Consider the following 27,658-nt stretch of genomic DNA (forward strand, 5'->3'; position numbering starts at 1 on the left):
CTTGGGGAGAGAGCCAGGACGGGACCTGGGGCCTGATTGCCCCCCAGGCCGCTTTCCCCGGGAGCACAGGGCTCACTCCCCGCGTGGGCTGAGACCTGCCCGGAGCGGGTGAACGCCGGAACCCGCCCGCCGCGCGGCCCCTTTAAGAGCCGGAACCCGTCAGGCCGCGGCCCTCACAGTGGTGGGCGGGGCCTGTGGGGGCGGGGGGTGGTGCTCAGTGTGGCGGGAGCGGGGCTGGGCGGTGGGCGGCCAATGGGCGGGCGGAAGGGGGCGGGGCTCGGCAGAGTGCGGCCAATGGGCGGGCGGAAGGGGGCGGGGCTGGGCAGCACGCGGCCAATGGGCGGGAGAGAGGGGGCGGGGCTAGAGAGCGTGCGGCCAATGGGCGGGCGCCGTGGCGGCGCGAGGAGGCCGGTGCGCGCGGGGCCGCGCGCAGGTAGCGGGGGGGCCCGGGGGGCTCCGGGACTCGGGGGGGACCCGGGACTGAGGGGGGCTGGGACCGGGAAGGGGTTCGGGGCCGCAGGGTGCCGGGGGCGCGTCTCTCCCGCCGCCGCCGCGGAGCCGCTGCTGCCCCTCGGCCTGTCCCGGCCGCCGGCGCCGCGCTGGGGGGAGCGCGGAAACACCGAAACCCCCTCGCCCATTCCCTGAAGAGACGGACCGGACCGGACCGGACCGGACCGAACCCGACCAGGCCGGGCCGGGGGGGGGGAGTGCCGCCGCTGCCTGCCGGGGACCCGGCGGCTTCGCCTGAGGGGCTCCAAGCGCGGGCGGGGATGGGATCTGCGCTGGGGCTGCCCCGGGCGCGGCCCCGGCGGTGGCCGAGACCCTCAGCGGCACCGTGCCCCTCACGGCCCCGGGGGTCACTGCCCTCCGCGCTCCCTCCGTGCCCCGGGGCGCTCGGAGCCGCTCCCGGTGAGACACAGCGCCCCGGGCGCCGCGGACATCCCGGGACCGGGGTCTCGGCTCTGTTCCTGCCGTGACCCCCAGGTTCCCGGGGCGGGGAGCAGCGGGGACACCGCGGGAGGGACACGCGGGGTTCCCTCCGGCCTTGACGTCGCGCCTCGTTCTCTCCCGCCAGCGCCGCTCGTCTCCGGCCGTTCCCTTCCAGCATCCCGGGGTGGCTCCGCTCCAGCTCCGACACGCGGGACTGAAATGACCTTGGACGCCGGGACCAAGGGCAGCTCGCCGAATCCCGCCCGGGCTCGCTTGGGCCGCGGCCGCCCGCCCGCCGGTGCCTCCCTCCGCCTCTGAACCTCCTGGGCTTTGCTGAGAGGCGGGATCCCTGCCCGGCTCGCTCCGGCCCTGGGGAAGGGATCCAGCGGAAATCGCTCGCCGACGGAGGGGCTCGCACCGGACCTTTTCCAGGCTGGATCCCAGCGCCGCGTAAGGGAAGGGAGACGCCGATTCCGTGGGAGGGAGAAGCACCGGGTTTCGCCTGGCAAAACCTGGCGGTTCGGGGAGCCGGTGTGGGCGGGGAGGGGGCATCAGGAACAGACGAAGGGGGCACCAGATCGCTGGATTGTTTTTGCTTTGCTGGGAACTTCTACACCCGCCCTCTCTGTCTCAGGAGCTCTGAACTACAACTGTTTTTGTTGCACTTGTATTTTGGGACACTTGGGATGGTGAGTTTACCTCAGGAGCAGCTTCCTGCTTAACAAATTCTTTGAGGAGGGTGACAGTATGAGCTGCTAGAAACTGTTTTCCTCACTGTGCTGGCACTGGAAGCACCTCTTGGAAGGGAAACCTTCCTGTGCCCAGAGCCCAGCCTTACCCTGTGCTCCCAAACTCTGGATGTGTATGCCTGATGCATCTAGGAGCCAGGTTGGAGCAAGAGCTGGACAGAGGAGACAAAGTAGCTCCTGCAATGTCCCTACTGGGACTGAGGATGCTCCTCACAGGCCCCAGACTCTCCCTGGAGCATCCCATTGCTAGTGCTGTGTCCGGGATCATTTTACCCAGGAGTTGTCCCTGATGGTGGCCATGAGAGGGAGAATAAACAAGGATGCAGTACTTTTGAGTGCTTTCCAGCCTGTGTTTTTTCTCATTTTAGGGGATTTCTATGTGTTTGGTGACCTCAGAGGGGTTGTGATGCCTTTGCCTCTCCCTGGTCCCTGTGTGGTGCCCCTCAGTGTCAGCGTTGGTTAGGGATAAATCCGCTCACCCGGATTAAGCTGTGCAGGCGCTTGGGGATTTAAGGGATGACGTGAGGGAAGCCAGAGAGTGCTGAGCTCTGACAAGGAGGCTCCAGATCAGGTCAGAGCCCCTTTTCCAGCATGGGAGAAGGGCAGATGAAGGCTTTGGTGCCTCCATGATAGGAGTTTCAGCTTTAGGGCATCATGGCATCCCCTGGCAGAGGATGCCCTGAGGAGTCAGGCAGGGAAAACACCTTTTGTGCCATGTTGAGGGATGTTCTTTTGGTGCTTCTTGTCAGTAAGGTCTCCTTTCCTTTCCTGACACATCCTTTGACCTGAGCTCCTAAAAACTCACAACCTTGGCATGACCATCCCATCCCTGCAGCGCTCAGACTCCAGGGCTGTGCAGGCAGCTCTTTGCCAACAGTGGCTGTGGGGAACCAGGAGCTATTTCCCAGCCTGTTTCCAATCACACGGCACCAGGTTCTCCTGTGCCCCCACTGTTTGTGTTACCTGTGGTGGGAGCATTCCCTGTGCCTCCAGCTGGGAGTCAGCCGGGCTCCATTGCACCCAGACAGTGTTTTGGTCAGGGCTCTGGGGCTGTGAGGATGTGGGAGTTCAGTTCTCAGCCCATTTGGGCTGAGATCCAGCTGGGATCCAGCTGCTGGGATCCAGCACCCCTATCCTGCCTCTTCCTGAGTAAGGGGAGATTATTTCCATGGGTTTTCCTTCAGACAAGCCCCTCGGAGCAGGAGCAGGATGTGTCTGGGGAAGTACAGGTGGCGAAGGAGCCTCTCTTGGAGTGTGGGAAGTTTGTTTGGCTCCTCGGCCTGGGCTCTGCTGCAGTGCCACGGCAGCATCCCCGCGGGCACCGGGATGTGCTCCAGCTCTGCGCTCATCCTGTCCTGCCTGCGCCCCACCTGCTCTGCCATCACCCCCTGCCTAGTCAGCTGAATATTCCCTGGAATAATTTCCTCTCCGTGGGTCTGTGGCTGTTTGCTGGCTCTGCTGTGCCACCGGTCCCCTGGGATCGTGCTCAGCGTGGCTGCCAGTGCTGCGGCAATCTCCACCGAGGGTGGAAGTGTCACCTTTGTGGCCTGCCAGGTGATAAACTGCTTTCGGCGCTGGGCCTGTGTTTACTTAGCCTGCCGTGGCTGATAAGCACCGCTGATAACATTCCCGATGGTAAATAACCAGCTCTAACCTGCCTGATGATAGCTCTGCCCTGGGAAGATGGTGTTTTGCCGACCAAGAGGAGCAGACCCTGGCTGAAATCCATCCCCCCAAGGAGTTTCGTAGAGCTGTGGTTTTTCCCATCCCAACCTCCAGCCCTCAAGGAGGAGAGTCTCTGCTTTGGAGGGTGTTATCCCAGGGAGCCACAGCAATTTGGCCGCTCTGTTGTGAGTGCTGGGGAGTCCCTGGCAGAAAAACGGCTTTTTTTTTTTTTTTCTCTCCACGTGACTTGAGAAATAGCAGGAATATTCTTGCTGTCCTTGAGCGGCAGATTCTGAGGTCTCTGTGCAGACTGGGATTGAAGGGGACAGATTTACAGCTCCAGACCCCCTTTTCCCCTTTCCCTAGGTGGCTAATGGGTGTCTTCTTGCAGTGCCACGCCGATGCATGAGAAGGCAGCTCCCCTGAAGAGCCCCGAGCCCAGGCACGGTCGTGAGAAGCTGGAGGTGTCCCACAAGCAGAAGAGTTTGGATTCCCTCGACGGCAGGTGAGGAGCAGCATCCCGGCGTCTGTCTGCGGTTGAGTGTTCTCTCTTTTCCCTCCTGCTGTGGCATTCCTGCTGCCTTTGAGCCCTGAATACTGCCTGCCAACTGGGGCACGGCACAGCGGGGGCCCAACTTTGTTTTCTCCCTGAAATATTGTGGGTTTAAAAGAGGGAGGTGAAAGGGGTTTGGGGAAGGGGATGGTTTTCCCACTGCTGAGGTTGTTTGTAGGATATTGCTCCCTCCATGGTTTGTCCTTTCATCTGTCCGTGGGATTGACGTGGATGGATGTCCCTGTGCACGGCCGAACCTGAGTCCACCCTCCTGCTCAGGCACATTCCCAAATTCCTCCCTCTGCTTTCCCTCAGCTTTGCCCCAGCCAAAGCTTCACATTTCCAGCTCCCAACCTGTCCCAAGCTGCTGCCAGGTCAGCTCTGGGCTCCTTCCCCCACGGCTGGGGTGTGAGTGAGGTACCTTGGTTTTGGTGCTTTCAGTGGCTCTCATCAGAGATCAGCCCTCAGCAATGCCCAATGCCACGATAAATCTTGGAGACACCCAAAATGTGGCATCCTGGGGTCTCTCTTCAGTCCTTTACGTTTTTCCATGTCTCATATTGCAGTACACGTGTTTTAAGGAGTGGGTGAGAGACCTGTAACTCTTTGCTTACCTGGTGATTATTGTTTTTCCTTCCAGCCTCCGCCTGAATGAAACCCTCAAGGATGAGGACATCAAGAAATGCCACCGGGAAGTGGTAAGCCTTTGGCTTTGGGGATGACCAGGCTGGTGTGTTGTAACCTGTTGCCCCAGGAGCCCACCTGGGGTCTCAGGTGTGGGCTGAAGGGGCTGGAGGCAGCCTCTGCTGTGGGGTGGGGCCTCCTGCAGTTAATTTCAGGAGACCTGGTGATGTTTTTGTGTGGCCTGTGTTCTGCCTTGTAAACGCTCCCAAGATTTTCCATCTAGAGCAAAGGAGAAAGTGGAAATGTTGACTGAGAGCGGTTAAATTCCTGTCCATTTGAACCTTTTTGGTTGTTCAAATCACACCCAAACTAGATGTTTTTGGTCCACCTACAGATTAGAGGTCCTCTGGAAGAGGAAGGAGTGACAGGAAGTGGCATTTTGCCTCTCCCCACAAAGAAAATGGAGGAGAAAACAATTTTTTTTGATTTCCTCAGAGGCATCTGGGCGGGTGACAGGCCCAGCAGTGGATGTGTGCTGGGACCAGGGGGTGTTTCTTGGTGCTAATGCCCTCCATGTTCTCCTGGAACGCTGCCACCGGCACCCCCACCGTCCTGACGTCCCTCTGGGAGGTGTCTGAGCCAGCTCCAGGTGCTGCTGAGTCTTGATCCTCTTAGGGCCCAGCTCATCCGGTGACAAGGTGCGCAGAGCAAAGGTGACCTTGTACCTGTGGGCAGGAGGGCTCTGCCCGCACGGCTGCCACGCACCAGCCTTGCTGTGCCAGCCTTCTCTGCATCCTGGCGGAGCAGCTCCTCCCTTGGAATTTGGGGGGCAGCCGTATCCCTGGGGAGCATCCCGGGGGCAGGGGGCACAAAGCTGCCATACGGGCCCGGCTGGGCAGATTCATGGAAGGCGTTTGGAGCTTTACCTTCGACACGGGAGCGCCGCGGGGCCGACCTGCCGAGCCTCCTGCCGCGGCTGCCGGCAGGCTTTGAAGCGGCGCTGGGAATATAAATAGCTGGATGGCGCGGCACGATGGGCGCAAAGCAAGTGTTGTCACTGTGTCCCGGATAAGGGAAGAGGAGGAGGAGGAGGAGAGAAACCGCTGGGCAAAATAAACTGCCTGCGGATGAGCCCGGCAGAAAAGCAGCTCCTCGCCGAGGCTCAGCAGCCTTCGTAGATATTAAGGGAAATGTTCATCTGGGAGGATGGCACAGCCTTCGCCGGGTGCTGGATCATCCAACCTTCCTCTAATCCGTCGGGGCTCCCATTCCCAGCCCGGTGGGACCCCCCTGCGCCGGTCCCGGGTGCGGGCAGAGGGAGGTTTTCTTGCAGAGAGGGGTTTTTGGGTCTCTTTATCGGCAAGGTCACCAGATAACTTTGCTCTGCTTTGCTTTCAGGCTGCTAGCAAGTACAACTCCCAGTACCACAAGCTGTTCAAGGACATCCCGACGGAGGAGAGCGTGCTGAAAGGTGGGTGGCAGGGTGAGGGTGGGCACGGAGGTGGCAGGATCTGGCACAGGGATTGCTATGGCTCTCTGCCTTGCAGTTTGCTCCTGCGCGCTCCAGAGAGACATCCTCATCCAGGGAAGGCTTTACATCTCCCCCAACTGGCTCTGCTTCTACGCAAACCTTTTTGGGAAGGACATTAAGGTAATGTGGGCACCAGCTCACCCTGGTCCCTCAGGGCTCCTACCCACAGCTTATCCCTTCCTGCCCCCAAATACCACCAAAATCCCCAACAGAAGCCTCCAATGGGAAGGGGAGCATGGCCGTGCCTCCCTCCCCTGATGCCACCACAATCATCAGCCTGGGGAAACCAAGTACTGGTTTGGTTTAAAATTCCCTGATGCAAAACCTCCTTCGAGCCGCAGTGGCGCTTGAAGGGAGATCAAAGGTTTTAGGGGGGTGAGATTTGGATCTCTCTCGGCTTTTCTTCTTGATTTACAATCTGATGTTTCCCCATTAGTCTTGTCCCTGACAGGGATCTTGGGGAGAGACGACTTCCTTTAAAACTGGGCTGAAGGACTGAATTATTTATGTGATGCTTTAAACAAATACCTGAAGGAAGCTCAAGGTTTCAGCAAAATTACCCTGCCAAAAATAACATCCTGCCTTATTTTTCACCCGCCTTGGGCTTGCACGGGGGGCTCTCCTGGTGGGTCTTAGGGAGGCTGGCTGGATGGTGCTTGTGCTGTGTCCATCCCTGTGTTCCTGCCCTATAGGTTGTGATCCCAGTGGTGTCTGTACAGCTGATAAAGAAGCACAAGACTGCTCGGCTGCTGCCCAACGGCCTGGCCATCACCACCACTGCCAGCAGAAAGGTAACACCAGCACCCAGCAGATGCCCAGGTCCAAACTGGACGTGGTTTGAGAGCAGTGAACGAAGCGATTCCCATCCCTGGTTAGGAAGTGAGCGCTGCTCTCTGTGCTGGCTGCCAGCCAGGGCAAACACCACAGCTTTGCTTTTGTTCCTTAATTTCACTTTGTTCCTGGATGAAGCAAAGCCCAAATGAAACTCGGCCGAGCCTGACAAATCCCTGCCAGGCTCACCTTTAAACTCCTTAAGCACAATCAGGGAAAGGGTTTGGGCTGGCGTTCAGCCAGAGCTGGCGGAAAACTCGGATGTGGGGCTGCGTTTCCAGCTTTTAAATCCCGTTGGATGTTGTTGGCTGCGGTGAGCTGATGTAGTGTGTCCAAGTCCTCGCCTGCCCAGGTGCTGCTGCCAGCACTGTGTGTTGCCTGTCCCTGCCAGGGAGGGGGTTCCTGCAGGATTTTGAGAGGGAGTTATTTGGGAGGTGGGCTTTAGCAGGGAATGGTGCAGGGCAGGATTTGGGCATTTGAAGCCATGTGTGGCTGCCCTGCACATCACCCAGGGGCTCTGTGTCAGGCATGGTGAGTGTGGCCCTGTGTCCCTTCCATCTCTGGGGATGTTTCTGTAGGTCCTGGCCCCATTTGCTGCTGTGTCCCTCTGGGTTGAGCATGGGAAAGCTGTAGTAACAGCAACTGAGCAAGACTGGCCCCAAAAAAATCTGGTCCAGGTTTTAGCAGGCTGCAAAAATAACAGCAGGGAAGCTCCGCAGGGAAATGCCTGTGGGGGAGACGTGGCTCCTGAAAACGGGGAGATTCAAGGGCATGATGTCTCTGCATGTCCCTGCCTGTGGAGAACTGGAGTTGGGATGGGGGAATCTCTCCCAACAGCTCGTCTTTTTCTCTTGCAGTACATCTTTGTATCCCTCATCTCTCGTGACAGCGTCTATGATGTCTTGAGGAGAGTCTGCACCCACCTGCAGGTACCCCCCCTCTGTGTCCCATGGCCCTGGGACTCTGCACCTGCCCTTTGGGCTGAGCACAGCTCTTCATCCTTGCCTCCAAGGCTTTGGACTGCTCCCAAAGTCCTCTCCAATTCCCAGCATCCTCACTCCACAGCAAGGGATGGGAAGAGGGGCAGGAACGATGCCTTGGGCATGTCATGTCCCCGTGGGCTTTTCTGGGTCATGGATGAGGCAGAGCCCTGAGTTTCTGCTCTCTCTCAGGGTGTGGGTATGAATTATTTATAATCTGGTGGTAATACTAGTTCTGCCACTCTGCACATTGATGCATTTTGCCCAGATCTAAAGTTTTAAGGGAAGGAAAAATGGTACAAAGTTAAAAAAGACTTTAAATTAAGTGGGGGAAGACATCCATCAGCCCTTGAGCTGGACAGGATGACTGTGGGGACCTCTTCTCCCTGACTTTGAAGCACGTGGGAAGCTGTGCAGGAGCCCTGCCCTTCCCAGCAGGGTGTGTGCCAGCTGTGCCAGGGCAGCGATTTGGGTGATTCAGCCCTGTTGCCAAACTGGGGGATTTATTCTTTGAAATGTGCTAGGCTCTGCCCAGATGTACCCTTCTTTTTTTTACCCCTTGATGTTTTATCCTGTCCATGGAAGCCCTTGGCTCAACCATGGCTCCACCAGGTTTTTGGTGAGGGGAAGCAGTGATACAGTGCCCTTTCCTCATGCCCCAAATCCCCATGGTTATAAATTCTAGCAGCTGCTCTCCACAGTCTCAGCAGAAAAGCCCAAATTCCATTCTGTGGCCGAGGCTGGAGCAGGGAGAGGTGGCACTGTAATGCCCAATCCTTTTCCCCCATCTAGGTTTCCAGTAAGAAGAGCTTGAGTCTGAAGGAGCTGTCGGAGGAGCCGGACTCCGTGTCACTGGTGAGGGTCAGGGCACCTGTGGGAGAGGAGAGACCCCCCCTGACCTCATGCTGTGGGTGGAGAGGGCCCACCTGGTCCCCTTGGTGGGTTTGACACCGTCTGGTGGCTGCTCAGAGAGTCGGGAGAGCGTCGGTTCTCCTGTCGGTGCCATCAGAGGTTGTGTGAGGCCGCGCCTGTTGCCATCACAGCTTGTCCTCTGGGACCCTCATCCCCAGACTTGGCAGAAGCAGATGGGTCAAGAGGATCCAGCTGAGTACAGCCAGTGACTGTTTATAGACAGAAAAACTTCAGAGTGATGTGGAAAATGCCTCCACTTCGCTCCCTGACAGCTGATGCTGTTCAGAGCTGGGAATGTGGTTGAGTTATCCCTGTGGGATGGGTAGAATGGTGGGAGAGGGCTGAACCATGGCATGATCCAGGGAGCACAGGGGGGGCCACAGCCCCCCTCACCACGGCTGCTGGTCCTGAGCCTCAGGCTGGGTGCAGGAGGTGACAGTTGGGGTGCACCAGAGGGTGACAAGTGTCACCCATGGTCTGGTGACATCCCAGGGGTTAAAGATTCATTTCAAGGGCTGAATTGGGAGTGACCCAGGCTGACCTTGCAGCATCTCCTGGTACTTTGGTGGGATGCGGCCCTTTGGCAGCTCCAGCCCTGGGAACTCTCCATTGGGGGAGCCCCTCTCTGTGCCAGCTGCCACCCCACTTGATTTGTTGTCTTTTTGGGGCACTTTTTTTCCCTATTTGGGGCATGCTGCAGAATTCCAGGTGACCGCCCTGAGCTTCAAGGGGTGGAGGAGGCAGCAGCTGGTATTTGGGGCAGGTGTGGGGTGCGTGGGCAGATCTTTCCATGGTAGAAGGAACCTGTATTCCTGTGGAGCCATCATGGAAAACGAGCTCTCCCTCAGGATGATGTTTTGAATGTGCTGGTGCTCCATGGAGATGCTGTGAGGTTTGAGTTTGAATCTGGTCCCACCATATCCATGGCACTGCTGGTTTCATTCATGGCTCACCAGGATTGTTCCCACAGGAGGTGATCGTCCCTGAGGGCAAGTGGAGGAAGGTGTCACCTACCTCACTGTCACTGTCACTGCCAGATGCCAACTACCAGTGCATCCACCGGACCTCTGTCAGCAGCCTGAGCGCCAAGGAGAGCTCCTTCACCTCTGAGGAGCCACTGGTTTCAGGTGAGGGACATGGTTTTGTGCCCTGCTCCACATGGTACCAGGTGATAACCTCCATTAAAGTGTGTTCATCCATCCTCCGCTCTCATGCTGGGGAATTCTTGCAGATTAGGCTGGGAGTCAGCGATGGAATCCTGGGGATGGGCTGGGGTCTCCTGCCTGCAGGGTCTGAGCCCATGGAGGAAGGAAATTTGATGTTTTCTGATTGCTGGAGGAGCAGGAGCATCAGCCAAGTGTGGCTGTGATGCTGACTCTGGGTTTGCTTTCAGAAAGTGCAATAAATACCGAGGAAGAGCTGGAGGCAGAGCAGAGCTGTGTGGCAGAGCTGAGACCCTCTGACTACCAGCTCCTGAAGATCTTCATTGTGCTGTAAGTGTGCTGAGGGCGCAGGGAAGCTGGGGGGACACCAGGAATGTCAGTCTCAGTCTCAACTGGATGTTTGGCTTGTTCCTCTGCTCCCAGCATCTGTCTCCTGGTCGTGTCCTCCTCATACCTGGCGTTCCGCATCTTCCGTCTGGAGCAGCAGCTCTGCTCTCTGAATCGGGATTACCTCTCCCGCGGGCACAGGAGGTGAGGGACCCTCAAGGACATTTTGGGACACACAGGTCGTGCCATGAGTGGAGGACTTGAGGGAATGTGGGTGAAGAGAGGAATGGCTCCGCTCTGCAATGTGTCTGAGGAATGCTTTGTCCCTTATCCTGGGCTTGCTGTTGGGCTGGCCAGTGACAAAACCCACAGTGCCATCTCCACACTGGAGGTGATCCCATCAGCTGCTGGTGTGAACGACTGGGAAGCTCTGCTGTCCCTGAGATTCTGGAGCTTGGGAAGAGGTTTCCTCATTGGTTTGGTGCTGGTTTTCCTGTTGTAGGAAGCACCAGGACATCTCGTTGGAGCTGGGCTGTTCCTGGGGGCCATGGGCATCTGCATGAGATGGACAGGAGGGGAATCTCCTTGGGCTGAGGACATCAGAAGGCACCGGGATGGGATACGGAGCCTCTGCAGTCACTCATCCCATCTTACCCCACTCCCTGCTTACAGGTGACCGTTCCCCAGGCGCTGGCTGAGGATGGACACTGAGGTAGTGGTGCCCTGCCCATGGACCCCGGTGCTGTGTCCTCCCAACCGTGGCTGTTACACGTGGTCTGGCTTTCTCTCGGCCGGTAAACTGGGACCAAGTATTTTCTCTCTTCCTTCGGGCACTCGCTCCTGGTGGGACTTTCCAGCCAGCTTCTGGCCACCAGTGCCAACTCCCCATCCCACTGGAAACCTGTTTTCTCCCTGGGACACTGCTGTGCTGTAGCACTGGACAATGGCTCGAGGCTGCCGAGCACTTGGATCTTCCCTTAGGACTTGCTGCTAAAATGGATGCTGGTTTTTATTTCAGGCATGGTTTTTTCATGTTAAAAGATGACCTTGGGCTGACCAGGAACCCCCAAAAATGTGGATGAGTTGCAACTGCTGCTCTGGGAGAAAGCCACCTATTTGTCCCTGTCTCAGCATCCCTGGGAATGTGCCTGGAGGAATGGCCCTGAAGACAGGGATCTGTGGGGATGGGGGGAAAGGGCCCACTAGCCCTGTGTGGTGTCATCTATCCCATGTGGGGGTACAAGGCAGGGCCCCCCAGCCCTTCTCTCCTGGAGCACCAGGCTCAGAGAGCAGGGGGATGTGTGTGTGTCCCTTGCAAAGCACTTTAAGGTCCCCCAGACCAGGTGTCCACGCTGGGTTCCACACCTGGCCCAGGTGTGCTCACTCCATGGAGGCGTTGGAAGGGAGCCCATGGCTGGCACTGGGGAATGGCCTGGAGAACAGCGTCTGTGCCTGGTTCATGTTAACCTTCCACTGCATGGAGCTGAGTGCTGCAGGATTTGTCCTGCAGGATTTGTCCCACAGTCCCCCTGGAGCACACTGGGGCAGCAAGTGATTCCTGTGGGATTCCTTCGGGTTTTCTTTCCTGTTTTTTTGGAACTACAAGTGCAGACGGGGCCAAATCCCAGCGCCCTGGGGAAGAGCTCACTGCTCCCTCCGGGCTTGGAACGGCTTTTAAATGAAATGAAAATAAACCCAGGAGTTTCTAGCACATCACTATTTCTCACCAGCGTCCTCCACAGCAGTGTTAGGCTGTGAGCCCCAAAATCAGGCGCCCCAAAATCTGTGCTGTCCCAGTGCCCCTTTAGGATGTGGATGTCCTCTCATGGGGACAGGGATGCTCCTGACCGAGGGGCCAAGGTTATTGCGCTAGATGGCAGCAGAGACTGCGGGATGTGACCTGCTGGTGGCAGGGCCACCACCCTGGGGACAGCGGTGCCGGGGGGAAGGAGCTGAGTTGCAGCCCCACCCTGCTGGGGTGGGCAGGGTGAGCCTTCCTCTTTCTCCTCCTCCTCCTCCCTGCACATCCATTAAATTCCATTCCTTTCCCTGGCCTGGCCCATGCAGCAAAATGCGTGAAAACGGCCCAACTTGAAAACCACGGTGGCATTGGTTAAGTGGGGACAAGGGGTGGTGTCACCTGCTGTGGGCGGGGTTTGGTACCCGGGGGTGCCTCGGAGGGATGGTCTGGTTTCTTCAAAGCCCTGGCATTATGGGGCTGTCAGAGCCTTTGATTCCGTGGGTGACCTGGAGGATGAAAGGCGCCATCCTGTCCCTGCCAGGGACTCACCCAGCTCGTTTACCCGGTGGAAATGGGTTTAGGGTTGTTTTTCCAACAAACGAGTTGGTGTTCAGTGGGTCCAACCTCAAAGTGAGGTTCTCGGCCCCAAGAAGAGGTTTAGAGGACTGGGTGGGGGATTGGTCTGATGTGCTCAGCCTGGTGTTTGGGTGCTCCAGCAGCAGGTGCTTAGGGTCCCTGTGCTCAGCCCAAGCCAGGAACGTGGTCTCCTCTAAGGACTCTGGTTAAAGCCACGAGTGCGGTAACACATAGAAGATTTGGAGGAGCACTGGGGTGAACCCCCAGTGTGTTTGGGGGGTCCCTGCTGCCAGGATGTGGTTGGAAGGCTCTGGTTTTGTTTCCCAGCTGGTGTCTGCCCGCCTGGTTTGGTGTGTGTTGGCTCCCCCAATGCTTGAGCCTATTTGCTTTTCTTTGTGTAAACAAAAGCCACGTAAAAGTGTCGGGTGCAGGGAATGTCCCTGGATGCTCACCTTGCTGGCCTGGAAACAGGGATGAGGAGCACAGAGTGGTGCTGCACAAGCACAGCCCCTGCTCTCAAATCCTCCTGCTGTTCCCCCTGCACACCCACCACTGCATCTTCCTCCCTCCCTAGCCCAAGCCAACCTCTAAAATAGGACTGAGAGATGAAATCAGAAGAAGAAGGCACTGTCAGACGGATGAGTCAGAGCCATCATGCTGTGACACTGTGCCACAGCGTTAGCAGGGACACCAAGGCCGGGAAGCACACGGTTTGGTCTGAGTTTTATTCAGGATTTGGGAGTGGCAGTGACGTTGCTCTGGCAAAGCCCCTCAGAGTCCAAAGGGAATCCCCTTCAGGGCTGGATCCCGTTCTCACTGCAGCTGAGCGGGTTTTCCAGGGAGGGCAGATGCTGGAGGCTGCTCTCCTGTCCAGGCAGTGTTAGGAGGGAGGGCAATGGCCCCAACCCTTGTACATGGCCCCAGTGCTGCCATGAGGGTGTTTTGGGGCAGTCTGGGCTGATTTCTTGACTTTCACCTGGAGTAAGGGAAGGTGAAGCCCTCAATCCCCTCGGTGCTGTGCTGCTGCACACACCAGTGGAGTGTGAAGAGCTCCAAGGTAAAAACAATCCTTCCTCAAGGGTTGTATTTAACTCGGATTTCCCTCCTCAGGTAGGGGTGTGGTTGCTCTGCTAGACACTACCTGAGCAACCTGCTCTTTGCTTCTCACCAGGTGAGAGATTATTCCTTATCCTGCAATGACATCTCAGTTTAATTTTTATTTTCTGCACTGCTAAGCCTGTCTTTAAGGAGAGGATCCACTCCTGGATCTCAGCCATCATCCAGCACGGGAAGAGAAGTGTTTCAGTTTTCTGAAGTGCATTAAGGACTTCAAGGAGCCCGCAGTTATCTTTGGCTTTTATACCTCAAACTCTGTCCTTTTGTTCTCCCTGGTGTGGTTTTTTTTTCCTCTCAAGTAACAGAACTGGTTTTGTGTTAGAGCAGCGACCGCTAACAAGGGTTGGGGAGCACTGACGAACCCTCCCCGCTCAGAGACGACCTAAAATCCTAATGAAAAACCCCAAACTTCAAAGAGTGAGCGTTGCTTTTCATCTCAATAAAGTTTCTTTTCCTAGGACTGGCTTTCTCAGCTTCCTATTAATCTTCCAGCAGTTCAGAGTCAGGTTTTAATTTGCAATAAGAACAAGCAGGGGTGGGGAACCGAAAAAAGCCAAGAGCACCTGGCTGATGAAAACTGACTTTGATTTTGCCCTGTTCTTAAATTAATTTTAGCTTTTCCTTTGCAGTCTCATCTTTTTTGCAGTGACATCTCAATGTCAGGTTTTCAGGGGTACAAAATCCTGGCTGCTAAATGCCACATTGCTCAAATACTGTTAGCAGGAGGCACAAACTGGAACTGTCCACGATAAAGCACTCGGGGGCTTGGGTTTAAAGAGCATTTGCTAAACCTGGCTTGGAAGGACAATGCCTGGAGCCATCTAAAGCCACCTAATGAGGGTGTGTTGCCTGCTGGGCACAGGTGGAGAATTCTCTTTAGCAACCTGTTTTGCTGCAGTGATTACTGTAAAATTTTACCATGGAGAGGGTTTCTTTGAAAGCAAAGTGACTCTTGTCATTAGAAGTTGAAAGGCCAGTGATTTTGAGAGGAGAATAAGGCTTTTCCTGGAGGGAGTGGGGTGTTTGGGGGGTGTAGCCATGCTAGAGGGGTTACATTCTTTTTCTTTGGGACAATCCTGTGCATGGGCATTCCCTCAGGCACTGGGGGTGCTGCCTCTTGGACCGGGAAGGCAGTTTTTGGGGGGCTGGAGGTGCATCCAAATCACTTCTGTGCCAGTTTTGTGATGAGAGCTTTCCACTCCGACCTCTTCTGGGTGATGTAGGAGGGGGTGAGGAGCTGCAGCAGAGGCTCCATCCGGCCCTGGAAGTAGCCATGGCACAGAGCCTCGGCATTGCAGATCACGTACATCCCACAGTCGTAGCTGTTCTGCTGCGCCGGCGCCTTCTCCTCTACAAAGGTGGCTTTGCCCCCTCTTTTTCCCAGAAAGGCCTCCAGTTTTCCTGCCACTTGCTTGGCATGGACAGAGTTGCATTTACTGTGGGAATCGTAATGAGCAAAGCACTTCTTGTCCCTGAAATAAACCAGTAAGCTCCAGTGGGTGCCCCCAGCGGCCTGGCTGGAGTTGTCATTGATAGGCAGGAACAGCAGCTCCTTGCGGAGAAGGTCCAGCGGCTGGAGGAATATGGCTATTTCTTCCTGACTAAGGGCACACTTGATGAACTGAGCCACCTCAGGGCTGATGAAACAAACACGGTGGCTGAACTCCTGGAACTGCTGGTTGGAGAAGTACTCGAAGGCGAAGCCGATGATGTGGTCGTTGAGCCAGTTTGGAGGCTCCAGCAGGGCCACGTCCGACTGCCTCAGCAGGCTGTCCATGTAGCTGAGAACCACGGGATCCATCCTGCGCTGCTCCGGGGAACCGCCAGGGCTGCAACACAGAGACGGAACACGGGCTGGAAATTGGATCACAGCTGGGATGTGATACAGCCCAACAAACGCCTCGAGCTCTTTCTCAGCAGCAGTAAGCGAGAGCCCAGGATCCCCAAATGGATATTTGCAGGACCATGAACAATCCTGGATTGAGCAGCAACCTGCAGTGGCTCCAGTGAGATCAACCATCCACCCTGAGGATCTGAAGCTCACAACAAAGGAGTTTCAGAGCAGTTCCTGCACAGAAACTGGGAGTGAACCAGAAGTCAGGTGGTGTTTGGGTGTCTCAGTGTTTTACCTGTGCAGTGACAAGCACTGCAGTTCTTTGCACCACTGGTATTCCCCTAAATAAAAACGTTTTTGGGCTGTCTGACAGACATATGGGCCCTTTCTCCAAGCACAGAGTGTCCCAACTCTGTGCCAGAGGCATGACCTGTTCCAGGAGAACCTGCTGGGCCGCCAGCACAGGAGGCACAGCCATGAGTAAGGAGTAACAAAGCAAGACAAGATAACAAACAAACCAGTTCCCAACCATGGGAATCTTTATGATAACTCTCTACATAGCCAGAGTAGGATTTAGAAGATTTTCCATAGGGAAATTTGATTTAGAGCTCCTAAATCTACCCTGGTTTTCCTTTAGCTCTGACACCCTGCAGCCCTTCCAGGCTCCTCAATGCCTTGATGCATCCACAGCCTCTAGCTCCTTTCTTGGCCAGGACAGGGCTGGAAATGCCACAACTTGGGACAGGGGTGACAAGGAGCTGGTTTTGGCCTCACCCTTCCCTCCTCTGTCCCAAAGGCAGCACAAAAACATCTTCAGATTTCTGAAAGCCTCATGTGAAAGCTCAGAATGATAAGATCACTTTAATATGATTCACTATAAATAAGTCACCAATTTTCCATCACGATAAACAGGAATGAAGCAAATGGAGCGTTCTGTTAGGAAGAAGTAGATTCACACTTCTTATTGTGACATGAATCATGAGGAATAACCCTTCCTGGCCTGAGATGCATAAATTAAGGGATTTGTCTCTCAAAAATCTTGGCAAGGTCCCCTGGCATGTGACAGGCAAGGAACAGAATGGATGAGGCATGGTCCACGTGTAACACATCGGAAGGAAGGACCGAGGTGAGTGTTTGGAACATGAAACAGCCAGTGAGCATTTCTGTGTGGCTGGAGGATCCCGGAGATGCCGAGCAGCAGGAGTCACCAGAGGAAGGGAGCAGCCCTTGTTTATGCTGAGCCAAACACAATGGTATTTGGACACACTTCCGACCTTAATGTGCTCCATCTCTCCAAGCTCGTGGTGCAAACCTTTGTAGTATAAAAACTAGAAATACAAACAGAATCCCAATAGCTCCTCAGCCTGCCCGAATATAGCCTGGTTTAAAGATCTGGACATCCTCCAAACATCCAGTTTGGGGGTTTAACATGGGCGCTGCTGAAATACTTGAATGTGCCTATGAAATGCCCCAAAATTTCCTTTACATTGTGTTCTTTCTGCTTCATCTTCTCCTGGACATGTAGAAGTGCAGCCAATAGCTTTCCACTCCACACCAAGAGGGATTAAGGGCAAGGGAAGCGTGTGTCCCGTGCTCTGTTAATTTTCCACTCTGCAGAAACATTGCTGTCTCTTTTTTTTTTCTTTTTTTTTTTTTTTCTGTCATGACATTTGGCAGGTTCCCCCAGTCAGGAAGGAGAATACAAGTGCTTAATTGCCACTAGCTACTACTTTTAATTTTATTGCCATATGGTATTTGTGAAACTGCCTGTGAGTTCCCTGGGATGACTCACCACATGCAGCTCCAAGGAAAACCCTCGGGAGGCTCCCTCAGAGCGGGTCAGGTAAGCAGCGAGGACCAAAACAATGTGGTGAGGCTGTGAAAAGCCACTGGTAAGGTGGATCTTTTGGGGAGAACCTCCCATAAGAGCTAAAGATGGATCTGCAGAGGAGCCAGGATGTGGATCCGAGCCTCTGAGGAGTGTTGAAATCCCGACATGGATTGGGAGCAGCTCTGCTCAGCCACAGCCAGGACTCTCCTCCTGAAGGTTCAGGCACGCTCTGTTCAGTTTCCATAAAAATAGGAATAAATACTGGCACAGGCCTGGAACATTTGCTGGAGGAGCCAACAAGTGTCTTGCTCGTTTGTTTTATTTGCATATTAGTAGCTGGAATTTGTGCAAATTCCCTGGAATCCTCAGCTCCTCCAAGGGATTTCAGCTGCCCTGTTTCCAATGCTTAGATGAGGAAACCAGGGAGAAAGGAACATTTCAATACCGACACCATCATCTCATTTACAGATTTGAAAACGGTGCTGTGTTGCATCAATAGGGCAAGAGGTCAAGTTTCCCTCACTGAAGTTAAAGTAATTTAACAAATTAGCTGCTGACATTAGTGCCAGTTCAATCCATGAATGGATGGGGCTCTTTCGTATCCAGATGCAAAGCAAAGCCTGTGTTTTCCAACACTTGACCAAAATGCACACCAAACCTGTCATTTTCACACCATTAAAGACAACAACCCTCTGCAGGTAATTGTTGAAGGCACTTGAGAGACCAGGAATGAGACTCCTTAGTAACTGAGCGTAAAAAGGCAGTGACAGAGCAAAGGGAGTGTGAACTAAAGATGAATCAGAGTCCTAAAGTCTATTTTAATAAATTAAAGGTGCTAAGAACCTCCAGCATAGTTTAAGGTTGAATGGTTTAAGGTGATACGTCACTAGAGTCCTGTTCCTAATTTAAAGAACATGGAGGTAAATAGGAAAATGGTCACCTGGAAGACCAAAAACACAGACTTTATCAGGGAGCAGGAGGAAGGACAGAGAAGGTTTTGCCTTTGAAAGATCAAGAGTAAAAGACCCTATGGTTTAACTTTCTATTCACTTTTCCTGGAAATATGGGGTTTAGATACCACATCTGGATAGTTGTTAATGGAGCAGGATTAGTCAAGGAACATTAATTTCTATTTACCAGCAGGAGCCAGGCTGGGTGACACCTGAATCTCTGGACTTACGTGTTTCCTGACAGAGCCAGAGGAGAAACTCAAGGAAAATTAAACAACTCAACCAGAACAGAAGCACAGTTGTCTCCTTTTTTGTTAAATATATGTAATCTCCCTACAGCTGTAGGTTTTAATCCCTGTATGATACAAGAACATCCCACTTCTGAAGGTTCAACAGGCCATGAGTGCTGAAATGAGAGGAAAATACTCCAAGCTCTCTACTGACTACGCCCAAACTTCTCTGTTCTGGGCAAATTCCCCAAACCAGAGACTCTGCAACCAAACTCAGGACCTCTCTTGGTGTCACAGCATCTCCCAGGGCATGTAACCAAGAGCCGCAGCAACAACACCCAATGGTTTTTGCTCCCCAGGATGGGGTTGACCAAAACCTGGAGTTTAACAGGAAAAAAACCCTCAGCGACCAGAATGGCTGAGGACGAGCAATGGCACCGGGAAGGTCCCGGAGGTCCCGGTGGGATCGGTACCGATGGGATCCGGCTCAGATCCTTAACCCAAATGCCGATGCACTCGCCCCTCACCTCCCACAGAGCGGGTCTAATCGAGGGAGCAGTAGGAAGGAATAGGGAGGGAATAGAGCTTGCCTGAAAGACTTGGAGGTCACAGGAATTCGGTGAGGAGCGGGAATTCTGTCAGGGGAAGCGGTTCGGGGTGTCCCAGGCCTCTGGGAGGAGCAGCGGTGCTGACCCCGAGCGTCTCCCGGTGCCGGGATCGGAGCCCCGGGGAGACCTCGCTCATCCCATCGCTGCTTTCTGTGACTGACCGGGAATTACGGGGCCAGGAGAGAGTGCACCCGGGCCAGGCACAGGGTCAGGGCCTGGCTGGGGTGGGAGCAGGGACCACCCACAGCACAGTAACTCACCTCCACTCCTTTACCCACCTTACCTTTGTTTTTCCCCTTAAAACGCGGGCTTGAAGCTTCCGGGCCCGAGGCCGGGCAGCACCAACCCCCGGCGGCTGCAGCGTGCGCGACCCCCGGACCTTACCGGCACCATGTGGCACCATGTGGCACCATGTCCCGCCGTGTCCCCTCCCGTGTCCCCTGCCGTGTCCCCTCCCGTGTCCCCCCGGCTCTCACCCGCCGCCTCATCGCCCGCCGCCGCCGCCGCCGCTCGGTTACCGCGCACTGCCGTAAAGCGGCCGCGTCGTAACGCCAGGGAGCGTGTCCAAGGGGGCGTGTCCCGGGCGTGCCCGTGGCGGGGCGGGGCGGTGCGCGCGCCTCCCTCCCTGCCTGCCTCCGCCGGGCGGGCGCGTGAGGGCGGCGCGCGCGCGCGGGCAGTCGGGCAGCGCCCGGGCGGCGGCGGAGGCGGCGGGAGCGCCCGTCCGCACCCCCCCCCGCCCCCTTCCCGGGACCCTTCTCAACACCGACCCCCGGGACCCCCGGACCTCCCTTAGCACCGATCCTCCTCAGCACCGAGCCCCGGGACCCTCCTCAGCACTGACCCTTGGGACACTTCTCAGCACCGACCCTCCTCAGCACAGACCCCCGGGACATCTTTTCAGAACCGACCTCCTTCAGCCGACGACCCTCGGGACCCCCTCAGCGGCGGCGGCGGCGGCGGCTGCGGGCGAGGGATGCGCCGCGCCCCGACACCCAGGTAAGCGGTGGCGGCGGGGAGTGGAGCGGGGCGGGGGCCTCCGGTGCGCGGGTGAGGTGTTAGCGGCGGGGCGGGGGTCGTGAGGAGAACCCCGCCGGAGCATCGCGGGGCCGGCAGGAGCCTTTGTTCGGCAGAGAAGGGCGAGTCTCCCCGGCGCTGTGGGGTCTGCCCGGTGTCGCGGAGTCCCCCCGGTGGTGTGGGATCCTTCCCGCCGGAGCCGCCCCCGGTGGGTGCCCGGTGAGGGGCGGCCCCGCGCCCCCCCGTGCCCGGGGGTTCACCCCCCGGTGCCGTTCACCCTCACCGCGGGTGGGTTGGACCCACAGAACATGGAAAAATAAGCCTGGGGGGAGGAGATTTACCTCAGAGGCGTCCCCAGTGTCACCAGTGGGGCCGTGGGCTGTAGCCCTGAGTGTGGCAGTAGCCCTGGGGCCACGGCTGTGGACATCGGGACGGGAGCGGGTCGCGGTCGCCCGCGGACGCCCCGTGGCTCCGGCAGCCCGGTACGCCACGCAGAGCCATTCCCCAGTCCCCATCAGCCATTCCCACCCGTCGGAATGAGGCATACCTGCCTTTGCCTAGCACACTGTTGGACTTGACGGCGCTTCCTACCCTGGCACGCCGGACTCTTGTGGGAGCACTGCTCCTCCGAAGGTTAAAACAGTCCGTATTTTTTTTCCGGAATTTTCCTAAACGTAGCCAAAACGGCCTTTGCTGTATCCCAAAAAAATAAACCCCCTCAGACGTGACCTGCGCTAGGATCTGCCGTGAGTTCGGAGCCGGGCGTTTTGCCGCCCTTCTGCTTCTCCATCGGCCTCCTCCTCCTCTTCCATTTACGTTTTCCTATCCCCAAATCAAGCCGAGGTTGATAAAGCGGGGAGCGTGAGCTCAGCAGAAATCATGGCTTTGCCATCCCTCGCTGCAGCGCGGTCCCTGCCCATCGGCGGATCAAAAAAATAATCACGTAGCGGCAGAGGAAGGAGATTTGCTGCTACGGGAGGAAAAGCGGCGCGGTGCCTCGCTCAGTCGATAACCAAGTACTGTAATAAATCGCTCTGTAAATAGATTGCTAGGTGGAGAATTGGGTTTCTGGCCGGCTCAAGTGCTTTCCTGACTCTTTTCCCGTGGGACTGCTAGGAAATGACAGGGGAGCGTTGTGTTCCTGTGGAGAGGTGCGTGGATGCTGCGGCGATGGGCTGTGAATCCTTAAGCATGACCTTACAAATCTGAGCTTATCCATAAACTCCGGCTAGGTCAGAGTCTGCGTTATCCTTCAAGACCATCATCTTTTCAGCCCCTCACCCTACAGTCACACAATTTCCCCTACTTCCTTGAGTAAACTCACCAATTTCAATGACTTTTCTCATTTTAACATTTTATTTAATTAAAAGAGGGTTTTCCATGCCTTTTCCCCTCACTAAGGCTGTCCCAGTCTTTGCCCTCCCTCCTGTAATTTTTGATTCCCAAGACCATTTTGGAAGCTGTCAGTCAGGTTGCTGATGGCAGGGAAGGTAATTCAGCAGCCCCAGCGCACAACTAATAAGCTTTTGTTTCCTGGGCTATTGATGATGGTGCAACTTCATATTTATTTTTTATTTATTTATGTATTTATTGTGATCAGTGCATAAATCTGTGTGGCTTTAGAGATTCTTCCTCTATGTTGAAAGGCCTGGTATTCATCAGCAGCGCTTGGAAAAGGCTATATTGGAATTCATCATATATTTAAAATGTAGATCTGTTTTGTGAAGTTTTTGTTCTGTGCACCCACTACTCCTGTTATGATTTATAAACTCCACATTTTAACCTTTTTTTTCCTTCTCATTTTGGATGAGGAAGCTGCATTTTAAGGTTGAAGGTATCAAATGCCTGACATGACTACTACTGTTACAGCATCTTTCACAGACACTGGTACTGAACCACTCAGACAGTCCAACCTTTGGGATCCTTTGCCAGGCAAATCTGAATGCTTTATGCCTAAATTATTTGTATCTGGGATGTTTATGGTGTGTTTCGTGAGCGTTGATCAGGTTTGCAGGAAAACCCCTGAGAATGTGAAGCACCTGAGGTCGGGCACCTGGGAAATGTGAAACCCAAGTTACCTGTGCAGCCTTAATTTAGCTCGTGTCAAGGTGTGGCTGGACTTGAAATCCTCAGCCCCTGCTTGATTTCTGGGAGAACAGTGTTCTGCTCTGGATGGAAGAGCAGATCACTCCTTCACATGCCCGCAAGTCAACAGGGGGAGTTCTGGGAGCACAGGGACAGTGCTGGTCCCTCCACTGGTTTTGCAGCTTGGCACCACCAAGCTGGCAAGGAGCACCAGGGTTCTCCATCACAGGCTTGGGACCACACTTGTCCTGTAGTCCTGGAACTCAAATACCTCAAGTCTGGGGAAACCAGGAGCAAACTTCCAGTGCCTGAATGGGGTATACAAGGAAGCTGGAGAGGGACTCTTCTTCAGGAACTGTTGTGCCAGGACCAGGGGGAATGGCTTCCTGCTGCCAGAGATCGGGGTTAGATGGGATATTGGGAATAAATGGTTGGCTGAGAGCGTGGCGAGGCCCTGGCACAGAGAAGCTGTGGCTGCCCCATCACTGGAAGTATTCTAGGCCAGGTTGAAAAGGGCTTGGAGCAACCTGGGATAGTGGAAGTTGTCCCTGCCCATGGCAGAGGGTGGAACAAGATCAGCTTTTAAGGTCCCTTCCAGCCTAAACCAGTCTGGGATTCTGTCATTCAAGTGTGACCAGAGAGTTTCTAAAGTCGTTTGGGTTGGTTGATTTTGGTGAGCATAGTGTGGCTGTTTTCGGCTCAATTCTAGTTCTTGCTCTAAACCGTGCAACTTTTGAACTCAAGTCCCTTAAAAATACATTTACGAGGGAGCAAACAAGGTTGTTGAACCACTGGAAGCATCTTAGCCGGTCAAACTTGATTTCAGAAATTCCTGCGTCCCCTCGGTTTGTAAATAAAAGGGAATTTGTGTTCTTTCCCACTTGCACGCGAAACACCGGGGCTGAAGGCATGTTTATTGTGTTGCTGATGAAGCTCCCAGCCTGGCCCTGGACTCTGGCTCCCTGGCATGGGCTGGGTGCAGGTTTCAGCTTTGGAACATGGTGTGTTTTTTGTGCTGAGGTTTAAAACAGCATCTGAATTTCTCAGGCTTTGTCCTGCGTGCCGACGTTTGCTTCACTTCCTCTCGAGTGAACGGGATTTCTCCCCTCTCGACAAAGTAAACATGAGCATAAATATTTAAAGGATCACGGCTCAAGTTTGCAAATTGGAGACTTTCTCTAACATTCCTTTGGACAAAAGCGGTAGCATTGGACATTTGGGATGTGTCTGGGTGCTTCCCTGCTCTGGGGAGAAGCTTGGTAATTCTTTGGGCTTCATGTGGCAAAACTATTCTGCTGTGTTTTCAGGTTAGGTGGCTGGGATTATCACAAAGCTTGGGTTTCTTATGGAATTCTGAGGACACAATGCTGCTGATAGGATATCTGTGGATCATTGGAATTGAGATTGTTTTTGTGGAATTTTATTTTTCTTCTACACAGGCCAAAATTTTCCATAGGCTTTGGGTTTACGGGTGAAGGCACAGGTGGTCAGAGTTGAGACTATAGAAACCAAACACGTGAAACTCTTGCCAGATAATGGATAAAAACAGGAAAAAAGGGAAATGGAATAGTCTTTGTTTTCTTTGTTTGACTCTTTAATATGAAATCTCGAGCTGTGTTTGACAGGTTGAACACCATGGTGATATGTAAGTCTCACTCCTGTGATTGTGTCAATGTCTTAACCTCTGTGTCTTGGAATTAAACTTTTAAAAGTGAAACTCAGCAAACCGCCTGACCTCAGAAAATATGAAAATTCAGGAGGGAGGGCTACTGAACGTGGACTTTTAGAGCTGAACTAATTTTTGTGTCTGTTTTTAAACTATTACCAAGAGTTGCAGTTTTGTTAGACCTTGTGGTAGCATTATTCTGTCTGTGGGGAGGAATCTATGGATTCCTTTTTCACAAGTACCTGTGGAAATGTGCATCCCTTTGGGAAGGGACGAGATGTCTCTTTGTGTAGGGTTATCATACGCCTTTGACTGTTCACACTGTGCCAAACCATGGTTAGACAAAGCCATGGGTCATAGTTTTGGGCTCTGTTGGTGTTTTTTGTCAGCCCTTTTTTAGAGTTTTGCCAAGAGCCTCATGAAGAGACAAGAGTGTGGTATCCAGCCAGGCAAATTTTTTGCCGAGGGAGATGGGGCTGAGGAGTGGAAATGCCATGGTGCCGCAATAGGACCGCAGTGAGGCCAGGTCATGTCGATGCCCTCATGGAAAACAAGGAAGATGGGAGCTACAGGAGCTGATGAGGCAGGCAGTTTATCCTGGGCAGACGCACAGTGTGTCCTGGTCTGGCTGTAGATACCTGTGCTGTCTCTGCATTAAGCACTCAGATACAAACTTGAAGTTTTCTTGGACCCTTTGAGATCCATCTCCATCTCTATATCCCAAGGAATACTGATATTCCGTAATTGCATGCTTTCTCTGTTGATGTGAGATCATCACATGGGGAGCTCAGCCAACTGTGTCTCATCCAAGCTCTCACTCACCTACAGAGATATGTTGCTTTTTTTTTGCAGCTACATGCCTGACTTAAAACAACATGCAGGCATAGCTCTGCTGTAGTCTCCTGTCATCTCTCTGTTGGGTTGTGATGTGCTTTTAAAGATCTCTTCCAGGTCATGGAGGAAGTTTATGAAATCCCTGTTGGTGTTAAGGCCCCTAGGGATGGGCTGGCTCCATGTGTTGGTGGTCCCCTTTGAGGGGAGGGACTGGACTCTTGCAACCCTGGTAGTTTTGGTGGTTCCAACTGTCTGCTCAGCTTCTCTTGGAAAAAATGTCTTTCCTTTTCAGGGTTTCTGTCCCTGTGGCTTGCAGGAGTTGCTGCAAATCCCTGTTAGGAGCAGTAGGGAGCAGAGCAGGGAACTGTCCCATTTGGATGCTGCATGAAGTAGCAAAGGAAAAATGTAGTTTAAAATAAACAAATGACTTGGTTATCCCCTTTAAATGTAAAAGTAGCCAAAATATGTGTGTTTCAATGTAATTTTTCAGTCCTATTTGCTGGTCTTTCACCTTGAATCACTTCTGGCATCCCCCAGTTGACCTCGAATCCTAGAGTTACTCTTCAGATGCCCGTTCCAGGTCTTGGCTTTTATCCATCAAGCACAGATAATCTGACAGCCTCTGTGCTGTTTTTTCATCAAAATTCATTGGACTGTCTTCTATTTCTTGTGAAGTATGACCTTTAGAAAGGTAGAGGATCCTGGATATGCTGTATCATGGCTGAGCACTGACAGAAGAGCAATGTTTAATCAGGATAGATCCATCTTTGGAAAACCTGAGCTTTAAAACCAGCTCAGACTGTGAACGTTTTTGATAGACCGCCAAGAATTCTTTTATTGTATTCAGCATCTACATGGTTGGTTTTGAGGGATGAACTTAAAATAAGTTAGCTGAAAATATTTACTTTAGTAGGCTTCCGTAACTCTACTGTCTTTTCATACTTCACGTAAATACATAGACCAAAATAAAAATTCTCCTAAATGTTACCATTTAAACTTTTATGGCACTTGTCTATAAACTGTTGGGTTGGTTTGTGCTCATTGGGTGCACAGGACAACCTCCCCGGGGAGGAATTAGTAAATGATTTAATTGTTAAGGAATGTGGTCCCATTAGGAAAAAAAAAAAAAAAAAAAAGAAAAAAGAAAAAAAAAAAAAAGACTGCAGTGGATCATTAGAAATGTGCTTGATTAAAACAATGCTGAGCAATTTGTAATGATTTTTTTTGAAATAAATGGGTTTTTTGGAAGAGGGAGGTTATGAGGGTAAATAACCCTTCTGGGGATTTCTTTGAGTGCAGAAGAGCCGGTCTCTGCTCCTTAATTCACCAATTGCTTCATAAATGGGGCATCATTATGTGGAATTTGTTGCTGCTGGTGGTGGCAAGGATGGCTGAATCACTCCAGCTGAACAAAGAGATTTGGAGAGATGTTTAAAAACAGAGCCACTGTTTCTTTTGCTTCTTTTCATCCGAAAATAAAGATCCAGCCCTGCTGCCAAGGGATGCGGCGGCCCAGGCTCCTCCCTTGGGATTCGGGCCCCACGTTTGCGGAGCGTGGCGAAACGTCTGGCTGAGCAACGAGGGCACACTCTGGCTTTCCTCCTTCCCAGCCAAATGTGGCACAAATAACCTGCCCAGGCAGGCGCTGGCGTTCCCCGCCAGGACAGCCGGAGCGGCCAGCGCTGCGGATAATCTTATCCGGAGGCACTGCACCCTGCCCGCTAGGTAGGCAGGCAGATAGGAGGACAATGCAGAGCAGAGGTCAGGTTTGAGGTGCCTGCAGCAGATAAGGAGGAATCTTAAGAGTTTTTCTCAGCTATGAAGAGAATGAACTTTACCAAAAGCAACGGAGAAGTCTGCAGGGAGAATTGGATGAATTCACAAATCCTTTTGCTGCTCGCTGCTTAACCTCGCTCGACTCCAGGTGTTGCCAAGTGCACCATGACTTGTCAGAGCACTTGTTTCAAAATGAGTGTTCCCTTATCCAAATGCATCTCTGATCTCACTGCAATGCACAGGGATTTGATTGAGGAATTTATTAGCATTGATAAACATTAGTAGCAGTATTTCTTCTATCTTTATGAAATAAGTTGCCAAGAAGGATGACTTGGCAGCCATTGCCTGTTCCTTGTCCCACCTGTTTTGTAGAAAAAGAGAGGAACTTGTGCATTGTTCCAGGCTCCAATCTCTTTGTAATTCCAGGTAGGAGCTGCTGCCTAGGAGCTGCTGCCTTCCAAGGTTTTATTTCTGAGTTCAGCTGTTTTATGCTGTGTTTCTTCATTTCTGTGATTGAAATACTCCTCTAGAGCTATCACTACTCATCTGGGGTGAACAATACAATAAATATGAGGAGAAAGATATGTATATGTGTATATATATATATATAAAGAGCACTTCCAGCAAATGGGGTAAGGAGAAAAAATGAGCACAAAGGTCCATTTCTGAGGGATTGAGAATTCATTCTCCTACCTAAAAGTCTTTGCTGAAACAAGGGGGGGAAAAAAATCCCTGCTAGAGTATATTCCTGTTCCCACAGAGGGAAGATGTGAATCTCACCCAGGGTTTGCTGGCTTGGTTTTAGCAAACATTAGAGGTTTTCTCCTGTTTTTTTTCTCTACAGCTCAGCTGCTTGGAGGCTGGTTTAATTTTTGTTTTGTTGGGGAAGATGTGAAACCTGAGGAGCAAAAGCCAAATGAGATGTTTAATGCAGTTGTTGCAGTCTAAGGAGTGACCCTGCGTGAAACTTTTTCAATTGCAGACAAAACTCATTTGAAAACTCATTCTGAAAGTAGCTCAGTCTGATATTCACGGTTCAGACTGTGTAGTGGGGACATTGTGACCTTCTGTCTTGTGTTGAGTCTATTTTTAATAAAAGTGGAATCCTTGAGAGAATATCTCAGAAAAATAA

General features: G+C 53.3%; 3 protein-coding genes across 14 annotated transcripts in view; 2 read left to right on the plus strand and 1 right to left on the minus strand.

Moving 5' to 3' along the window:
• Positions 1–1,239: 1,239 nt before the first annotated feature.
• On the plus strand, positions 1,240–12,687 carry GRAMD2A (GRAM domain containing 2A). Of its 6 annotated transcripts, none has more exons than XM_058847328.1 (12): positions 1,240–1,380; positions 3,736–3,849; positions 4,538–4,595; positions 5,920–5,992; positions 6,069–6,172; positions 6,745–6,843; positions 7,741–7,812; positions 8,656–8,718; positions 9,746–9,902; positions 10,169–10,268; positions 10,362–10,469; positions 10,938–12,687. In XM_058847328.1, the coding sequence occupies exons 2-12, from the start codon at positions 3,746–3,748 to the stop codon at positions 10,939–10,941; spliced, it is 942 nt and encodes a 313-aa protein (XP_058703311.1). In that variant the 5' UTR covers positions 1,240–1,380; positions 3,736–3,745; the 3' UTR covers positions 10,942–12,687. The 6 variants fall into 6 exon arrangements, with proteins under 6 accessions (XP_058703311.1, XP_058703316.1, XP_058703314.1 ...); XM_058847331.1 differs by having other exon boundaries at positions 1,316–1,448; XM_058847332.1 differs by having other exon boundaries at positions 1,321–1,448; positions 3,711–3,849.
• A 103-nt stretch (positions 12,688–12,790) lies between these two features.
• SENP8 (SUMO peptidase family member, NEDD8 specific) lies at positions 12,791–21,115 on the minus strand. 2 transcript variants are annotated; one of them, XM_058847336.1, is made up of 2 exons: positions 20,713–21,115; positions 12,791–15,527 (listed from the first exon to the last, which is right to left on the minus strand). In XM_058847336.1, the coding sequence occupies exon 2, from the start codon at positions 15,497–15,499 to the stop codon at positions 14,861–14,863; it is 639 nt and encodes a 212-aa protein (XP_058703319.1). In that variant the 5' UTR covers positions 15,500–15,527; positions 20,713–21,115; the 3' UTR covers positions 12,791–14,860. The 2 variants fall into 2 exon arrangements, with proteins under 2 accessions (XP_058703319.1, XP_058703318.1); XM_058847335.1 differs by lacking the exon at positions 20,713–21,115 and adding an exon at positions 19,628–19,702.
• Positions 19,889–27,658, plus strand: part of MYO9A (myosin IXA) — a 173,401-nt gene continuing 165,631 nt past the window's right edge. For all 6 annotated transcript variants that reach the window (XM_058847326.1, XM_058847322.1, XM_058847324.1 and 3 more), the window contains exon 1: positions 19,889–20,147. The gene's annotated coding sequence lies outside the window, so the exon portion shown is untranslated. The remainder of the gene's footprint in view (positions 20,148–27,658) is intronic.

Source organism: Poecile atricapillus, chromosome 11, assembly GCF_030490865.1.
Source record: "Poecile atricapillus isolate bPoeAtr1 chromosome 11, bPoeAtr1.hap1, whole genome shotgun sequence".
In the NCBI taxonomy this organism is placed as follows: Eukaryota; Metazoa; Chordata; class Aves; order Passeriformes; family Paridae; genus Poecile; species Poecile atricapillus.